Raw genomic sequence first — 20,917 nt, forward strand, 5'->3', positions numbered from 1 at the left:
TTATAATCACCGGGTAAGTATATTCAAAAATTTATTTTATTATAAAAATAACATTTTTTTTTAAAACTCAACCCTATCAGTTTAAATATGCTTGAGAAACTATTTATGGGATGAAGCCATCCTCTTGTACGAAAATTCAAACCAGGGTGCTGAGATAGGCATAATTTTGAGGGAATAATATGAGAAAATTAGATCTGGCAACTGATAAGGGTTTCATAGTTGTGCCTGAATCTTGTACTGCATTAGGGTCACTGATATATCTGGTAAAAGTACGTAACATTATAAAGACTGCCATGTAAGGATCTCACTCTATGAATGCTGTGATCTTGAAGTAAACGGCATATTGACGAGACAAAGCATGATACCCACCTTGGCAAATCCTTTGAATATGCCAATTGGCCTGTCACTATGAGATAGTCATAGAATTTAAAGCTCCTGTTCATGTGTGGAACCACTGGACAGCTGACATATCTGGATAGGAATGAATAGACTAATTTGTTTGTGGAATATACATCCTACCGTAGGAGTATGTATCCATATAAAAGAAGAGAGCTTTTATACTAGTTGGCAAATGTTGCAGATTTGGAAGATGATGTGCAATTTTATAGAATATAAATTTTAATCTTTTATAATAAATCACACCTCAAACCTACCCCCCTCTTTAGTTTCAAGGGCTAAAAGGAGAAGTAATAACAAGCAGTTAGGTCAATTAGGTATCCCTCTCCCCCATACTAGGTAAATGGTTGTTGAGCATTGCTAATAAACTGCCATAACTATACCAGCATTCCCTGAAAACATTAGAGTATTTTGTTACAAAAAAAAAGGCAAATCATCTTCCATTTTTACAATGTGGAATTTAATAACACAATTGTGTCATTCATCATTTTGCTAGTATCACTAGACAGAAAAGTTCATTTTCTTCTTGGGTTTTAATTGCAATACATTATGACTAATTAGCATAGAAAATGTGAACAGTCAATTCAACTTTATATAAATATAAGATGGCATTGTTTGTACTCATTATTTTGCTGAAACATTAGGATATTTAGGTAACAATTATTGAATATATTATACCTAGACTTCTAACTACATACCTTAGTCAGAGAACACAAAGTTTTTTTTCAAGATTCTGTTTTGGTAAAATTTTATGATTGTGTAACTGGTTTATGCATGGGATTCATAACATTCCTACTATTTATACAGTATCTTTTTAATTATAGTTGTATATAGAGCTCTCATTCTATTACAGATTGTAAATCCTCTTCGAAACCTCACCGTAACACAAATAAGGACTTTACTTGAAATGAGAGGGATTCAATATGCAGCTTTACTGGAGAAATCAGAAATAATTGAACTACTTCAAAAATCAGGTAAGTATTGATAGCTTGTTTGATAATGTATTGTTCATATTCATTCAAAAAGAAATATTCAAATTATTAACAAACTTCATAATTTATTCAGGCATTATTGCACAGCTTAAAACTTTATATCCAAGAGGTTAAGTTATTTTTTAAAGAGGAGCTTCCAATATTCTTCCAAATAAGTATCCTAACATGAAGGAAACCCCAACCATTCATTACATTATCTATAAGCCAAGCATAGGAACTACCCTAAACCTCTCCTCCTTATGAAGTTTATAGATTTTGTTTAGGGTTGTGGTGGCCGATGTGGTAACGTCCCTGACTGGTGAACGCTAGACTGGGGTTCGGGTCACTCTCAAACTTGTTAGTTTCTTTGGTTGCTGCAACCTTACTGTCCTAATGAGCTAAAGATGGGGGCTTTTGGGGAGCCTATAGGTCTACCTGCTGAGTCATGTGCAGCCATTGCCTGCCCCTCCTTAGTTCTAGCTTGGGTGGAGAGGTGCCTTGGGCATTAATCATATCTATATATGGTCAGTCTCCAGGGCATTGTCCGGCTTGATAGAACAATGTCATTGGCTCTTGCCTCTGCTATTCATGAACTGCCTTTAAACCTTTCTGTGGATTGGATTCAGTTGTTCTGGGAAATTGAGGTTATTCAGTTCCTCAGAAGACCAGGAAACCTCCAAATGGGACTCTCTTTTGTTGTAAGGAGTCTTTTACACCACCTATCGCATCTTTAGCAAGGTCTTGAATTGAGTTTGTAAAATGTATATTTTATGAATAGTACTTACCTGGCAGTTATATATATATAGCTAAAGTCTCTGACTTCCGGCAGAATTTATTCGAAAATCGCGGCAACCGCCTTGTGGTGGTTGTGCGGTTAGGTGGTTAACAACCCTTACAGGGTGGTACCTGGAATTATTCCCATTTTCTGTTCTTCAGATTATCTCTGCTGGCTGGATCGACAACATCGTTGGTCCACCATTAAGAGTTTTTCGTAATCGCTTTCCCTACATCGCTGTTTTGGACTTCGTTTGGTGAAGTACACTGTGTTGGGATTTGGCAATCGTGTTTTGTTATTATTTTTGTATTTTTTGCTTTGTTTATCATGAGTGAAAAACTTCATATTCATGTATGTGCGAGTGATGTATGCAAGGTGAGGTTACCGAAAGTGTCGGTTGACCCTCACACAGTTTGTATGGGTTGCAGGGGGTTTGAATGTGCCCTAAATAATAGGTGCAAGGATTGCGAGGGTTTAAATGAAGATGATTGGTTAGCTATGAAGCGCTATGTGCGCAAATTAGAACTCGATAGAGTTAGGAGGGCAAAATCAGAGTGAAAGCCACCGAGATAAGCTTCTCGAACTTTGCCAAGATCTAGGGATCATGGTAAACCTCGAGAAGTCCTCTCTGCAGCCCTCTCAGAAACTGGTATACCTGGGCATGGTCATAGACACCAATCTCCACAAAGCCTTCCCATCAGACGACAGGATAGCAAGGCTGAGGAAGGTCGCGAGACCTTTTCTCACACGAGAAGAACTTCCAGCCCAAACGTGGTTACGTCTCCTCAGCCATCTCTCTTCCCTGGCCCGTCTGGTTCCCAACAGTCGCCTCAGAATGAGATCTCTCCAGTGGCGACTCAAGTCGCGGTGGAATCAAGGACACGATTCCCCGGACACCCTGATCCCTATGGGACAACCGGAACAGACGGATCTCAAGTGGTGGGTGGCAGACGAGAACCTACGAAAGGGAGTGGATCTTCTCGTCCTCCCCCCGGACTTGATGTTGTTTTCGGACGCATCAAAGAAAGGGTGGGGGGCCCACGTTCTGAACCACAGGACCTCAGGCCTGTGGTCAGAATCAGAAAAGTACCTTCACACAAACCTGCTAGAAATGAAGGCCGTGTTCCTGGCACTTCAGAAGTTCCACCAACTCCTGGCGGGCCATTCTGTGGTAGTGATGAGCGACAACACCACAGTGGTGGCTTATATCAACAAGCAGGGAGGTACCTTTTCAGAACAGTTATCCCATCTTGCAGTAGAGATACTGAGATGGTCTGAAGTCCACTCGATCGAGTGATCAGTGACCACTTTCTTCTTGGTGAGGGTAGAAGAGACTCTTCAGCTATGGTAAGTAGCTCTTCTAGGAGAAGGACACTCCAAAATCCAATCATTGTTCTCTAGTCTTGGGTAGTGCCATAGCCTCTGTACCATGGTCTTCCACTTAGGTTAGGGCTCTCTTGCTTGAGGATACACTCGGGCACATTATTCTATCTTAATTCTCTTCCTCTTGTTTTGTTAAAGTTTTTATAGTTTATATAGGAAATATCTAGTCCACTCGATCACACTAGCAGCTCGCTTCATTCCGGACTAGAGGAATGTGCTCGCCGACAGTCTGAGCAGAGCAACACAGATAGTGAGTACCGAGTGGTCTTTGGATCCTCAAGTAGCCAACAAAGTCCTGACTTTGTGGGGTTCCCCGACTGTGGACCTGTTCGCTACAGCGCTGAACTATAAGCTCCCGCTGTACTGCTCCCCAGTCCCTGATCCCAAGGCTCTCTGGCAAGATGCCTTCCAACAACGGTGGGACAACATCGATGTGTACGCCTTTCCCCCGTTCTGTCTGATGAGGAGAGTACAGAACAAGACCAGAATATCGGTCAACCTTTCAATGACCCTCATAGCTCCGCTATGGCATCACGCAGAATGGTTCCCGGACCTTCTGCAACTCCTTACGGAGTCTCCAAGGGAACTCCCTCCATGTCACGAGCTACTTAAACAACCACATGCCAACATCTTCCACAAAGCCGTAGCTGCGCTTCGACTTCACGCCTGGAGATTATCCAGCATCTCCTCAAAGAGAGAGGATTTTTGCAACAAGTTGCGAACAGGATGTCTGGACACCTGCGCAAATCATCCGCAGGGGTCTACCAGGCGAAGTGGCGAGTTTTCTGTGGTTGGTGTCGTGGAAGGGGTATCTCTCCAATCGATGCCACTATTCCAGCAATAGCGGAGTTCCTCGTGTATTTGCGGGAGGAAATGCGCCTTTCAGTCTCGGCAGTGAAAGGCTATCGCTCAGCCTCAAGTCTTGCCTTCAGGCTCAAAGGAATGGACATTTCTTCCTCGCTGGAACTTTCTCTTCTCATACGAAGCTATGAACCTACCTGCCCTCAGTCGGAAGTGAGACCCCCTCCTTGGAACGTGGTTCGAGTTCTCAGGTCTCTAAAGAGACCTCCCTACGAACCACTACGCCAGGCTTCAGATCGCCACCTTACTTGGAAGACGGTGTTCCTGCTAGCTTTGGCCTCGGCCAAGAGAATCAGCGAACTACATGGTCTCTCATACGACATCGCCCATTCAAGGGGATGGGGGGAGATAACGTTCAGGTTCGTCCCTGAGTTTGTTGCCAAGACTCAGAACCCGGGAGTTCCGGACCCTCGGTTCGACTCTTTCCAGGTTTCGAGTCTCCGTTCTGTAACAGATGACCCAGACCATCTCCTACTTTGCCCAGTAAGGAGTCTGAGGTTGTATCTTAAGAGAACAGCTGCAGTTCGTTCCCAGGTTCAAGCCTTGTTCGTGAGCACTGGGAAAACGAAGAGAAGGGTCACCAGGAATACCATCTCAGCCTGGATTCACAAGGTAATACACCTGGCCTTGAATCCTGACCCTTCTCCGTCACGTCGCCCTAGAGCGCATGATGTCAGGGGCATAGCTACGTCCCTGGCCTTCAAGTTGAATTATTCAGTGACGCAGGTCCTGCAAGCTAGGGTGTGGAAGCGTCAGACCACCTTCACAGCCCACTACCTGCAAGACGTGACCCACAGGAGGCTCGATACGTTTTCTATCGGCCCTGTGGTGGCTGCACAACAGCTGGTCTAATCCTCAGGCTCCTTAATGGACAAGTAGCAGAAGGTTGAGGGCATTGTTACCCGGTTTTAGTCTGCATGAATGAAAAGGTATGTCTGGCCCTTATTCTTTTCTTCATCCTCTCCTCCCTTGGAGAAAGCAGCATCCTGGGTTCTCTGCACAGGTGACCTCAAACCACTGCAGGTAAACCATGCTTCCTTGTGTTCCTAGTATTAAGTGTAATACTATCATGTCCCCATACCCTGACGAGATGGTATTGGGAGAGTCCTAGCCTAGATTTCCATCTGAGGAACTCCAGGTCAACTTCTTAGGACGAGTCACTTTTCACCTTCGCACACACCTTACGTAGGCCGCAGCAGTTTCACAGCTGCTAGCAAGGAACAGGGACTCCCTATTGTCTGAGTACTTAGACACTCGAATTTGGAGTCCCCGGGCAAGCCAAAGCCAGCATGGCAGGGACTTACCACCCTTCCTAAGGGGTAAGTCACCCTATGTAAATAGCGTGGTTTGTATTTCAGTTACGGAACAAATGACAAATTCGTAGATAGTAATTTGTATTTTTCCTAACTATACAAACCTTAGCTATTTACACATATTTGCCCGCCATCCCTGTCCCCCGGGATAAGTCCTACCTCTAAGCAAAGTGAAGCACTCACTGTGTGTGTGAGGGGGGAGGGGTAGCAAGCTACCCATCTCTACCCCCCCGCTAACCTCGTTAAATTTCTTATGGCTCGTCATTTCAGCTACGCCGAAGTAATTACCCCTATGTAAATAGCTAAGGTTTGTATAGTTAGGAAAAATACAAATTATCTACGAATTTGTCATATTTGTGATTCAGGGCAAGTGCTTTCAATTCAAGGCACTTTGCTTCGGTCTCAGCACGGCTCCTCAAGTTTTCACCAGGCTAATGGCGAACGTGGCAGGCTGGTTACATCAGGAGGGGATAAGGGTATCCTTCTATCTGGACGACTGGCTGATCCGATCACAGTCGAAAGTAAAATGTCTGGAGGACCTACAGAAGACGTATACGATGACTCAGGACCTGGGACTCATCATCAACTGGGAGAAGTCTCAGACCGAACCGAGTCAGACTATTCTCTATTTGGGGATGGTTCTGAATTCAGTTCTTTTTCAGGCTTCTCCCTCCCAGGAAAGGCAGACCAGGTGCCTAGAGAAAGTCAGAGAATTTTTAAAGAAGCAGGAATGCTCTGCGAAGGAGTGGATGAGTCTGCTGGGAACTCTATCCTCCCTAGAACAGTTTGTCTCATTGGGAAGACTGCACCTAAGGCCTCTGCAACACTTCCTCGCAAAGGTATGGAAGAGAAAGACCCAGGAGGACTCCTTTTCTATTCCCATTCCGAAAGAGATCAAGGATCTTTTGATGTGTTGGCTGGACCCAGCTCTAATAGGAGAAGGGATCTCCTTGTACAAGAAGAACACTGACCTAGTGTTATTCTCAGACGTGTCTGAGTCAGGCTGGGGAGCAACACTAGGGAACAAGGAGGTCTCAGGCGTTTGGGAAGGAAGTCAGGTCAGTTGGCATATCAACAGGAAGGAATTTATGGCAATTCTGTTGGGACTAAAGGCCTTCGGAACCTCGGTGTCAGGGAAGACTGTGGAGATCAATTCAGACAACACCACAGCTCTCGCGTACATCAGGAAACAAGGGGGAACTCACTCCCTCTCTCTGTTCACAACAGCGAGAGAGCTTCTCCTTTGGGCGAGCGAGAACAGGACTCGGCTGTTGACGAGGTTTGTTCAAGGGCAAAGAAACATCAGGGCAGACATGCTCAGCAGGAAGGAACAAGTTCTTCCCACAGAGTGGACTCTCAACCCGCATGTCAGTCAGAGCGTCTGGAAGTTGTGGGGCAGACCTGTAATAGACCTTTTCGCCTCCAACTTGAACAAGAGGACCCCCAACTACTCCTCTCTAGTACCGGACGAGGAAGCGGTAGCAGTGGACGCCTTCTTGATGGATTAGACGGGGATGGACATGTATGCGTTTCCCCCGTTCAAGATCATCAATCTGGTAGTCAGAAAATTCGCTCTCCTCGATTCGGGACAAATGATTCTAGTGGCTCCATTCTGGCCTGCAAGGGAATGGTTCACCAAAGTGGTGGGCATGCTGATGGACTTCCCAAGAAGACTTCCGGTAAGTCCAGATCTTCTCAGACAGCCCCACTTCGAGAGATATCATCAAAACCCCCTCGCTCTCAAACTTACTGTCTTCAGACTGTCAAGAAGCTCGTTAGATCTCGAGTCTTTTCGGCACAAGCGGCGAAAGCTATAGCCAGAACAAGAAGGATCTTGTCACAAAGAGTGTACCAGTCTAAGTGGGAGACCTTCAGAGCTTGGTGCAGGCGACACGAGATTTCCTCGACCACTACCTCTCTGAGCCAGATTGCAGACTTTTTATTGTACCTCAGACAGGATGCAAAGCTGGCTGTATCTACCAACAAAGGATACAGGAGTATGCTCTCAACCGTCTTTAGGCATAGAGGCCTTGAGTTGTCTCAAGATAAAGATTTACAGGACCTTATTAGGTCTTTTGAGACTACGAAACAGGTACAATTAAGACCCCCATGTTGGAATCTGGATGTGGTGTTTAAGTTTCTGTGCTCCAAAAAATTTGAACCTATCTCGCAAGCCTCTCTTCGAGATGTAACAAAGAAAACCCTCTTCCTTATGACTCTAGCGACTGCCAAAAGGGTCAGCGAGGTCCAAGCAATTGAGAAGCGTGTAGGCTTCAATCAAAATGGGGTGGTTTGTGTCTTAAGGTTTGACTTTCTCGCCAAGAACGAGAACCCTTCAAAACCCTGGCCTAGGACGTTTGAGGTCCCTAACCTCACGAACCTAGAGGGTCAGGAGCAGGAAAGACTCCTCTGCCCAGGTAGGGCCCTCAAGGCTTATTTAACCCACACTAAGAACGTGAGGGGTACATCCAACTCGTTATGGTGTTCAGTGAAGGATCCTCAAAAACCCCTGTCAAAGAACGCTTTGTCCTTTTTCCTGAGGGAAACTATTAGGGAAGCCCACCTCTTATGTGAGGAAGAACACTTCGCCCTGTTGAAAGTACGGGCTCACGAAGTGAGAGCCATTGGTACCTCACTGGCATATCAGAAAAATATGTCAGTTAGGCAAATCATGGACGCAACGTTCTGGAGGAGCAACTCTGTCTTTGCTTCTCATTACCTCAGAGAGGTGAGAGTAGACTATGACAAGTGTTATACCTTGGGCCCATACGTAGCTGCGGCTTCTGTATTAGGCAAAGGAGTTACTACCCCCACTCAACCTTAGTTTGTATGCATGTATGAAGGTTTGTGTTTTTATGGTTGTCTGAGGACCTCATCTTGTGGTACGGTTCCCTCAGTCCAGATAGATAGTTTATATATACAGTGATCCTCTACATACGATCTTAATTCGTTCCAGAAACTGCTTCGTATGTTAAAACGATCGTATGTTGGAGAAAATATTCCTGTAAGAATACACGGTAATTTGTTTTATTCGTTCCTCAGCCTAAAAACCCATAATAACTCCTTAATAAATGGCTACACATAATTACACATAACATTAATACAATTGAATATTACAGGAATATCTAAAAAAAAGAATAATAATAAAGAACTAATAAATAAAAAAGGGGTTTTTATTAACACTTTACCTTAGCGACAGGCCAGCGCAGGTGTAGGGACTGCTACGCAGGAGGAGACGGGAGATCAGCGAGGAGGTAGGGACGGCGACTACAATAACGTACGATAACTTTCACTAACTTACACTACGTGAATTATAACTTAACTTATTTTTTTTTTTTTTTTTTTATAATTTTATATTTTTTTTCACATTTTTTTCTTTTCTTATATTTAATTTTCATCACTTTCACTCGATTCGGTCTTCCTTTTCTTTGCTTCACTTTCTTTCTTTTCATCATGATCACTAGACCGTTTTACAGATTTTTTAAAGAAACTATTGAGTGAAAGTTGCTTGGTACGGCTTTTGACGATTTTTCTGAAATGAGTTAAGCAAGCATCATCGAACTGCGCAACTACACGGTAAACCTGAAGTTTCTGTGGGGGATGCTTGTCGATGAAATCAACCACGAGTTGATGATATGCCAACATCTGTCTTATTTCTGCCGTACCTAAGATTTGGCCTACCTCAGTCTACTCCGACTCACTCAACTGCGCTTGGAACTCATCATGCTGCATGGCTTGCAGCTCCTTGAGCTCCTCGGTGGTGAGCTCTTCATGATGCTCATTGACGAGTTCGGTGATGTCATCTTCATCCACCTCCAGACCCATGGACTTGCCAAGGGATACAATTTCTTTGACGTCTTCCTCGGCGGCAACCACAGGTTCATTCTCGGGGCCAAAACCTTCGAAATCTCTGGGAGTAACAGCATCAGGCCAAAGCTTCTTCCAAGGTGAATTCAGGGTCCGACGAGTTACTCCCTCCCAAGCCTGATCTATGATCTTTAAGCAGTGCACGATATTAAAGTGGCTCCTCCAAAATTCACGCAAAGTTAAGTTGGTGCTTTGCGTGACATTAAAGCACTGCTTAAATAAGTGCTTGGTGTAGAGCTTCTTAAAATTAGAGATGACTTGCTGGTCCATGGGCTGGAGGATAGGGGTGGTATTCGGTGGAAGATACAACACTTTGATGAATTTGTATTTGTCGATGATATCATCTTCGAGTCCGGGGGAGGTGAGCGGGTGCATTGTCCAAACAAAGCAAGCACTTCAAAGGCAAATTCCTCTCTTGAAGGTACTTCTTGACAGCAGGGCCGAAAACTACGTTTACCCATTCCACAAAGTTATGCCTAGTAACCCAAGCCTTAGAATTAGAACGCCATAGAACATGTAGCAGGTCTTTATTAATCCTATGTGCTTTAAATGCCCCAGGGTTTTCGGAATGGTATACTAATAAAGGCCTAATTTTGCAGTCCCCGCTGGCGTTGGCACAAAGCGCAAGAGTCAACCGATCCTTCATTGGCTTATGTCCAGGCATTTTCTTCTCTTCGGCGGTAATGTACGTTGGACTAGGCATCTTTTTCCAAAACAGACCAGTTTCATCACAGTTGAACACCTGCTGCTCTACGTAGCCTTCCTCCGCCACGATGCTTTCGAACTTTTTAACAAAGTCTTTAGCAGCCTTGGTGTCCGAACTCTAAGCTTCTCCATGCCGAACAACTGAATGAATCCCGGTCCGTTTCCTAAATTTCTCGAACCAACCTCGAGATGCCTTGAATTCCTCCGTCGTAGGATCGGCTGAACTCTTCCCCGTGTCATCCCCAGAGCCCGCCGCCTTCAAGTCACTGTAGATAGCGCTGGCCTTCTCACAAATGATCGTTTCAGTGATCGTACTGCCAACAATCTCCTTGTCCTTGATCCATATTAACAAAAGGCGTTCCATCTCTTCAAGGGTAAGGCTACGACGTTTGGAAATAATCGTGATCCCCTTCGAAGGTTTCACTGCTTTAATGGCTGCCTTTTGTTTTAGGATCGTCGAGATCGTAGACATATTCCGGCCATATTGTTTAGCCAGATCGCTAACACGCACACCTCGCTCATGCTTTTCTATTATTTCTTGCTTTAGTTCTAATGAAAGCATTGACTTCTTCCTTTTCTCACCACTACTACTTCCTGAACCAAAACTAAGCTTTTTAGGACCCATGATTACGAAACACAGAAAACAACACGTGAAAAAGGATGATAAAAAACACTGTTAATAACGGACCGAATAGAGAACAACCACACGATGCGCACGAGATGAGAGGACTGATCAAGGCGACGCTCGATTGGCGTCCCTCCGATGTGCTGCCGTCTAGCGGCGTCAACAACAAACCACGGTTGACGCTTTCGAGAAAATTCCACGCGTCCGCATATTGTTTACTTCGTATGTTGGAGCAACACTTCGGGTGTCGAGACAGAAATTTGGTCGAATTTTACTTCAGATGTTGGAAAATTCGTATGTTAGGACATTCTTATGTAGAGGTTCCACTGTATTTCTGCAAGGTTAGGTGGTTATATTTAGTAAGGTTGCAGGGTTTTATTATATGGGGCGAAGGTAGTTTCTGAATTCTAGTCAAGTTGTTGGTCTTACCCCTTTGACAGACTCGATTGAGTTGTTTGCAGCATAGCATGTCTACTCCTGGCTGAACACTCCCAAGGGAAAGCAACTCTAGAGGCAGTAACCTTTGAAGTCAGCTACCTTAGCAGGTAAGGAACCAAGGTGTTTTTTCTCCTACAACTCTTTTGTTGTTTCCCCAACGATGTCTACTGTCTATTTCCCTCCTCCAAATGTGTGAATCAGCTATATATATGTAACTGCCAGGTAAGTACTATTCATAAAAATGGAGTTTTTATGATAAAACAAAGTTTTATGAATACTTACCTGGCTGTTATATATATATCTTAAAAATCCACCCACCTCCCCTCAGGAGACAGGTCGGGCGAAGATAATCTGAAGAACAGAAAATGGGAATGATTCCAGGTACCACCCTGTAAGGGTTCTTAACCACCTAACCGCACAACCACCACAAGGCGGTTGCCACGATTTTCGAATAAATTCTGCCAGAAGTCAGAGACTTTAGCTATATTTATATATAACTGGCAGGTAAGTATTCATAAAACTTTGTTTTATCATAAAAACTCCATTTCTTTAAGCAACTTGACACAATTCTATTTTATTTCTCTTCCTCTTTTTTGTTAGTTTTTATAGTTTATATAGGAAATATTTATTTTAATGTTGTTACTGTTCTTAAAATATTTAGTTTTCCTTGTTTCTTTCCTCACTGGGCTATTTTTTCAGTTGGGGCCCCTGGGCTTATAGCATCCTACTTTTCCAACTAGGGTTGTAGCTTAGCAAGTAATAATAATAATAATACATATCAAGGATTTTAAGTTAGTAGCTCTCTCCTTACAACCGACCTTACTGTAAAGATGCATTTTCATTTACACAAACCTTTGTCATTTAGTCACTCTCTGTATGGTGAGTATATTAAAGGCCTTCTCGTATGCCAAAACAGAGCAGTTTATTGTTATCTTTATGGAGTAAAATATGGTCACAGAAGGTGTTTACAGTCTTCCATTGGAATTGGATATATCAGAAGTAATCGGGATTATTTATCCCATTCTACTGTTGCTCAGATAAGTTGTTTTAATTTTTTTAGGAGTAACTGATGACACTGCAGCATAAGTATCTTTTCCATCTTCTTTGGCTTTAAACTTAAAACAAAGTTTCACAGCATGCTTTGGGTTTTGCTAAACTTCTGAAGTATGACATGCAAGGAGTTAGACTTATGCTTGCTAGATCCTAAGTGATAAGATAGTTTGTTCATTACTTGGTATGAGGTTCCCAATTCTAAAGGTTCATCACCTTCACTACCTCAGTCTATTTTATATTATCTGCTGTTGATCCATTATGAAATTCTCCAATGCCGTATTTGACAGATTTTTGCTGTCTTTTGGTATTTTGGTCACTCCTAGGGGTCCCATATGTGCTAATCTGAGGCATTCCCAGAGGTTTCTGAATTGGAAGGAGTACTATATAAGAATTACAGACCTCTAAAATCCAGTGCACTGTAGGCATTACTAAAGGCTCATTACAGCTTCCTATTAGCCCATTGTTGCACCCACATTGTAGCCATATACTTTGCCTCTGTTCCTTCTTCCTTTCTTCCATCTTATTTTACAAAAAGATCAAATGCCAAAAACCTGGATAGGTAGTGTTATGCAGTTTCTTTTCTGCCTTTAGCTGAACTCACTTTTATAGGCTTCTATGATACCATCACTCCCACTTACTTTATTTCATCTTGGTGTTCAACCTCTTTTAACTTTTACTTTATTGTGCAATTGTAGGGTTTTGTGCCAGTTGCACCTTGGTGCTGAATGGTCACCCAGGCCTAGCAGCAGGTCCTATATTCCAAATCCTAGGTGCACCTACTTTTTAATTGTATAGTTTGTGTGTTCTGCTTCCTTCCTTTCATTTTAATCTTCAACCTCTTTAAGCTTTCACTTCATACTACAATCGCAGTGCTTACCCCATGCTTACTTTAGCCCTGAATAGTTTCCATAGTCTCCATGATGGGTCTTTTGGCTTAGAATAGCACATATCCATAATTCCAGTACAATCAAGACCTATTAGATTTATAGTCAAATATCAAGTTTTCTGTCTCATGAACTCAGATTCATATATGATTCTCAGAGACAGTTCTGATGCTTAACACACAAATCCCAAAGAGCTTTTTTCAGATCTTAGATGTCTCAATTAGTTTGGTCTGGATTTTTTTAGGCGCTTGATCCCTGCCTATTAAATTGAGATTTTGGCTTCATATAAGTAATTGTTTCATGATGAAGATATAACTATTTTCAAAATATGTTGTAAATTGCCTAGCTATACAAACACAAGTCCTTTAAGATAGGGAATATATTCAGTGGAGCTTGAATGGCTGTTGAATTCATTAATGAGGTAGTTAAAGACAATTGGTAAGTGCGAGAAAGTAGCCTTGCTCTGTCAATGACTTTTCACTAATGAACTTTGGCTCAGGACTGAAAGGTGAAATTAAAGGACTGTGGTATGTGTAGCTAGGAAAAAATGCAATTTACTTATAATTTTATTCATTCCTACATTTATACAAACTTTTCATTCTTTAAAATATGAAGGCACTCTTCCATGTAGTATGCTAATATCCCTGACCAAATACGGGAATGAGGTAGATGATTCCAGCAACCTCCTATCATTCTACTATATGGATGATTAGGCTGATAAGGCTTAGACAGTACTTGGTATTTACCTCTTAATAGGTCGATGAAGGAATCTTTCTCCTCCAAAGGGAGAGAGAATATGTTGGAATGTTTGATATTCACTCCATCGCCCTCCCTCCTCTCTAAGGTAGGATGGGGAAGAACTACAACTTACAGATCTAGTCTAATAAGAATTGTGCTCTGAAGTGTAGATTACAGTGGAACCTCTACATACGATTGTCTTTACATACGATTGTTCTAACATCCGAAGTAAAATTCCATCAAATTTTTGTCTCGACACCCGAAGTAATGCTCCAACATCCGATGTAGATGTTGTTTACGCCGGTAGATGACAGCACGTAAGAGGGACGCCATTGAGCGTTGAGTGCTCTGTTCTCTGTTCTTGTGTGTATCGTGTGGTTGTCCTCTGTTTGGTCTGTTATTAACAGTGCTTATTTTCTTCCTTTTCTCACATTTCCATTTTTAATTTACCTATAATCATGGTGCCTAAGAAGGTAAGTTTCAATACAGGTAGTGGTGAGAAAAGGGAGAAGGCAATTATTTCATTAGAATTGATTCAAGAAATTATAGAAAAACATGAGAGCAGTGTGCATGTGAGTGATATGGCTGAACGATAGGGCCGGAATAGGCCTATGATCTCGACGATCATCAAGCAGAAGGCAGCCATTAAAGCAGATGAACCATCGAAGGGGATCACCATTATTACAAGGCATCGTAGCAATACCCTGGAAGAGATAGAACGCCTTTTGTTGATTGGGATAAAGGACAAAGAGATTGTTGGCAACGATCATTTGTGAGAAGGGCCACCGTGATGAATAGAAAGAAAGAAAAAAGTGAAGCAAAGAAAGCCAAGATAGCATTAACAAGCTCTTTTAAAAAAGTCCTCTCTCTTTTTCTGTTTCTCTCTAAACATAGCATTAACATGTTCTTTAAATAAAATCTCTCTCTCTCTCTCTCTCTCTCTCTCTCTCTCTCTCTCTCTCTCTCTCTCTCTCTCGTTCTTCTTTGCTGTTATAGTTTTAGAGACGTCTATTATTTTTTTTTCCGAGAGAGAGAGAGAGAGAGAGAGAAAGATTAAACAAAAATGTATTTAAAGTGCATATGATTTTTAACAGCGTCAACGAGTTGAAAGACAATTAAATGTAACTAAGAAAGTAATGACAGCGAACCTGAATTCCTTTATTAACTAAAACAAATATTGATAAAAACACACTCGTGTGCGTATGCACAAACACACACACACAGGTGTAGGAATTGCTACGCAGTAAAAGACAGACGGTCGGGGAGGAGGTAGAGATGGTGACTGCGATAACATACCTTAACTCGTCACTGAAAGTGATGAAAATAAAAAATCAAAAGAAAAAAATGTAAAAAATATGAAATATAAAAATAAAAAAAAATAGATAAGCTAAGTTAGATTAAAGTTTCCATAGTGGAAGTTATGGTATGTTATCGCAGTCACCATCTCTACCTCCTCACCGATCGTGTCTCCTCCTGCATAGGAATTCCTACACCTGTGTGTGTGTTTGTGCATACGCACATGGGTGTGGTTGTATCAATATTTATTTTAGTTAATAAAGGAATTCAGATTTGCTGATATTGCTTTTTTAGTTATATTTAATTGTCTTTCAACTCGTTGACGCTGTCAAAAATCATATGTACACAACACATTTCTGGGTCGACCTGTGACGGCCGGCGAAAAGTCCTTCTTTGTACTTTTTCTGATATAAATCTTCCAAATATACCAGAGAAAATTAAAAGCATGGAATGCAGAGGTTACAACCCTCGCGCGAGCACCTTGTTGGTGTCGTATATCTAACAAGGGCGTTTGTAAAACACTATTCACAGGCTGTCTTCCATTTAGATAATCCCTTCATCAAAGGGGGAGGGCCGTGACAGGCCCTAGAGAATACAGTTGGGTTACCCTACCGACACCTACCACTCGCGCTCACCAGGACATCCTTCTGATTTGGAACTTGCATACAAGTTGAGTTTTTTGGGCACAGTGTTTTTTCGAAGAGTTTCTCGTTATTTCAACATGACTGACGTTGCTACTTCACCCTTACCAATGTTAAGTACCATAGTTTGTTTTGGCAGCTTTTGACAGTACCGGGCATTTGTTCTGTTTCCAATATGGTGGTTTTTAGTTTTGGAAGCGATTGTCCTGCCGAGGTATCGGCAGCCATTTTGGGTTATGTTCGCTTCGGTAAATATTCTAGTTATTTTTGCCCATCTGGTACTCTGTCATCTAGGTTATATCACTTACGTTTTATGGCCTTTTTGTGTTATCATTAATTTTTATTAGTTTTTACTATGGTATTTATTTGCTTGCAAGTCCAATTTGGACCTACGAAGAATAGCGATTTAAAGAATAGCGAATTAAAGTTTAGCGATTTAGTCTGTTAGTTTGTACTCGCCTCAGAGGCTTCGATTTAGACTATATCCTTGTTTATTTGTTACGTTGTCGTTATTCTTCGTTCTTGGTTATTACAATTACTAAGAAAAGCAATCAATTTTATGAATTTTCTTGTTTTATTGTGTGATGTTAGTTTTTTATTATGTAACCTTGAGAGCGAAAACAGAGACTGCTCGTTCCCTGTTCTACAGATATGAGTTATCCCTTCTCACGTTTTCTTTGTTAGCTCGAGTAAGAGAGGTGAATTTCCCATTCTCCGTTTTTATACGATCACGAGTTATTCAGGCCTCCTCTTAGTATCAGAGTTGATGATAGTACGTTTAATATTATAAACGTTTTTATTGATGTGGTTACTGTTAATATAGCTAACACTATTAATAGGTACGTTAGTGTATGAGTCATTAATTGGGGTCGTTTTATACCGACACCCTTAGCTCCGCCTTGAGTTATGCTTAGCTCCGCCTTGAGTTATGCTCCGCTATAATGGATACTCATTGGGTGAGAACTAGTTATCGTCCAGGAGCAGATTTTTGGAGTGCAACGGTGAAATCCGGCACTCGGACTCCGGCTGAAGCCTTTTACACACGAACCTTTGTCATGTTTGATCATAATTACACCGTTACGGCCGGCTTCACGGGAGATAACACAATCATTCATTGAGGTTAATGTTATCGTACCGGGGACGGTCACGATATCACGGTGACGGGCCTTTGCTACCGGATCTCCGGTACAAACAGAGATCAAGCAGACGGCCAGAACCGGAGTTAACAATGTGATACCGATGAAGACTTCACAGTTTCATTATTACGGTCCCTGTTTCATCGAATCTCCGGCTTCACTGGAGATAACACAAACATTCAGTATTAGAGAATGTTATCGTACCGCTGAGGATCACGTTTTCACGATGACGGACCTTTGTCACTGGTTCTCCGTTACAAACAGAGATCAATCAGACGATCAGAATCAGGGTATGAACCCTTTTTCATGAATAATCACAATATCGTTATTACGATCCTTTTCATCGAATCTCCGGTTTAACCGGATATCGTACAGGCGATCAGCATTGAGGTTAATATTAGTTTTCCTCTGGTGTTCACGTTGTCACTATGACGGACCTTTGTACCGGAGATTGTTACCGGAGCTCCGGTACAGACAGAGATCACTCAGACCACGGGTGGCCAATCTCTTGTTTTGCTGTAAAGGAAAGGATTTAACATGAATACAAAGTAAACTGTACTTACTTTAATGACACTTTGAATTTGCGTTGGTAATATTCATTAGCTATTCTTGAAAGTCCTAATAAAAATATATGAACATAACTATGCCTATATTTATGCATATATTTAATTCTAACTATGTATAAATATGGATAAATATCCATACAACATCGTGTTCAAATAGAAATAAATTGATTATGCCTATATTTTTGCATATTCAATTCTAACTATGCCTAAATATGAATAAATATCCATACAACATAGTGTTCAAATAGAAATAAATTGATTGTGCCTATATTTGTGCATATTCAATTCTAACTATACCTAAATATGAATAAATATTCATACAACATCGTGTTCAAATAGAAATAAATTGATTATGCCTATATTTATGCATATTCAATTCTAACTATGCCTAAATATGAATAAATATCCATACAACATAGTCTTCAAATAGAAATAAGTTTCCACTCAGTACTGGGAACCGAACGTTGGCCCCTTCTAATGAAGGGCCGGGTCGAGACCAACCATGCCATGAGAGGCTATCTACTGTTCCTTGAAACTCTGGTCAGTGAACAGATGAATCAATAGAATACTAATAGCCAGTAAATAATGTTAGACCCGGTTCTGAACGTCTGAGTCAGGGGTGGCCAACCTGTGGTAAATGCGCCAACAGTGTCACATTTCATGAATACAAGTGTCGATCTATACCCCAAAAGATAGTACATTAAATGACTTTTCTTTAAAATTGATTTTTATAAGTTATACAGCTGATCCCAGCCTGTGAATAGGATCGCTAACCAAAGTTCAAGGAACATCCAGACATATGTCCCCTTTCTGTTACAGAAGGTACGCCTACATGGTTCCCGTCAGGATGATGATGATGAATCTCTCTGGCCTGCAAGAGAGGCTCTCCGCCCTTGGGTATCAAGGTTGGGAAGAAATGCTCCATCTAGAGGTTCCTATCTCCTCAGAGTGTCCTCTCTAAGGTTGGACGACGACCCCATGGACGGGCAGGTAGGTGGGGATGAGTTTTGAGCCTTCAGCTTTGCAATTACCTACGTCACCGACCTAGGACCCTTAAAGGATCCTGATGTTCATGTTACCCTGCATAAACCGTGACTGCTAAAAGCAACACATTCTAGGGAAAACAAAGGGGCTATGACGGAGCTCAAAAGTATGGTGGTGAGTCGGATCCGTTCAGGAACTCGGAAGTTTCCCCCTACAGCCCCAGGCATATCGAAGTAACCTCCTTCGATAAAAACAACGCATAGAGATTTGCCTTACATGTTCCATATATAGATGGTACCATAAATCTGGATGGCATAGACGTCCTCCCTCTGGGGGACCTAGATTTTACTCCCAGGTACTAGAATTCCCGTTCAACGGATTCGTTCGATTGAAAGAGATTGCCTTGGTTAGGTTAGACAAGGTACCGAAGGTAACAGTATTATTTCCTAAAGGGCAGGCCCGATCTGTCTGGACCAGGATGTTGTCAGTCTGGGGGGTACGATAATTCCAAGATCTGCCCTTCCAATTCGATCTACACGTTTGATGGTCTGATCGGGTTAGTTGTGGGAAATACGTTCTGTCTGAGGCCTCTATCAGACAGGAATCGATAGTTGGTTACCCACTCGTCATCACAGCCTTCCTCTGATTCGACGTCTATGCATCCAAATCCCCCTCATCAGGTGGTCTACCTCACTGATTCCCCAGGTACACAGCCCAACCCCGTTGGGATGTTTTACCTGCATACAGCCCTAGATCCGAACCCTCAGGCTCCTCTCGTGGACACCAGAGAGGAAGCTACAGGAGTAGAAGACAGTCTCGCCATCGAGACGGACCTAGGAAAAAGGGGGCTCGGAGAAGGAAAGTACCTAGATTCAACCCCTCACAACGCGGTGGTCCCGGTAGGGGGTAGACTTTACCACTTTCGAGACCATTGGACCTTCGGTCTGTGGGCTCATAGCATAATCTCTAAAGGTTTGAGGTGAAAATGGCCACAAGGTCCTCCTCCTCCACCAGTGACCTTCTCCCTGAAATCCACTCCCATCCTGAAAGAGTACACCACAGGGTTACTCAAGAAGAAGCAATCAAACGGGATCGATCACTGAAGTTCCAAAACCACCTGTTCACAATTCTGAAGAAAGGCTTGTCGGCATTGAGAGTGGACCTGGACTTGTCAAGCTAAACTCTTACATTCTCTGCGACAAGTTCCGGATGTTGACTATCTCTCAGGTACGGACCTTACTTCCCCGTGGGACCGTCACCACCTCTGTCGATCCTACCGACGACTATTATCTTGCGCCTATAGCTCGAAACTTCTCTTCTTATCTGGGTTTCCGCCTAAGCAGGAAAGCCTTTGTGTTCAAGACATGCCCTTTGGCCTCAACATTGATCCCAGGATATTCACGAAACTGGGAGAGAGAGTGTTAGAACAACTCAGGAACCAAGAGATACAGATCACTGCTTATCCGGCCGGTTGGCTCATTTCGGCCCGGCCGGCCATAGAAGGCAACAGAGCTACGAAGGAATTACTTCAATTTCTCGACAACCTGTGATTTCGGGTCAATCTCCAAAAAATCTCGCCTGCAACCATCAGGCCACTTAGAATGGTTAGCCATTCAGTGGGACCTTTCGAAGCACACGTTGTGTCTCCCTTCCAAAAGGTAAGAGGAATAGTTTCCAAGATCAAAAATTTTCTCAAACACAAACAGGTGTCCGAAGAGCCTTAGAAAGTATCCTCGGACTTTTCCAATTCACTTCAGTAACAGATCTCCTAATAAAAGCCAAACTCAAAGACATCAATCGAGCTTGGAGAAAGAGAGCTACAGTACCTATAAGAGACATGGTCTCGCAGATCCCCTTTGTCTTGAAAATAAGACTACGCCCATGGTCCGAACCGAAGGACCTCTCCAAATCGGTTCCTCTACAATTCCCACCTCCACAAGTGACATTCCATACAGCCGCGTCTCTAAGTGGATGGGGGGGATTACTCCGAACATCAGATGTTTCAGGTTCTTGGTCACTCGCCATGAAACAGTCCCATATCATTGTTCTCAAAGCCATGGCAGTGTTCTTGACCCTGAAGAGAGACTCTCCTCCGAGGTCGACCTACATCAGAGTAGTGTCAGACAGCACAGTCGCAGTACACTACGTCAACAGGGGAGGATCCAAGTCACCCAACCTGAATCAGATCCTGGTCACTATCTTCGCCTGGGCAACAGAAGAGAACTGGTTCCTGTCAGCACCTCACACCTAGCGGGAGGCCAGAATGTGAGAGCGGACTCACTATC

General features: G+C 42.7%; 1 protein-coding gene across 1 annotated transcript in view; it reads left to right on the plus strand.

The window, feature by feature from the left end:
- The window catches only part of LOC137648545 (E3 ubiquitin-protein ligase RNF103-like), an 87,658-nt gene that overhangs the window by 19,375 nt on the left and 47,366 nt on the right, over positions 1-20,917 (plus strand). Inside the window, exon 3 of the mRNA XM_068381467.1 lies at positions 1,250-1,370. Within this exon, the coding sequence (XP_068237568.1) occupies positions 1,250-1,370 (121 nt within the window). The remainder of the gene's footprint in view (positions 1-1,249; positions 1,371-20,917) is intronic.

This window comes from Palaemon carinicauda, chromosome 1, assembly GCF_036898095.1.
Source record: "Palaemon carinicauda isolate YSFRI2023 chromosome 1, ASM3689809v2, whole genome shotgun sequence".
In the NCBI taxonomy this organism is placed as follows: Eukaryota; Metazoa; Arthropoda; class Malacostraca; order Decapoda; family Palaemonidae; genus Palaemon; species Palaemon carinicauda.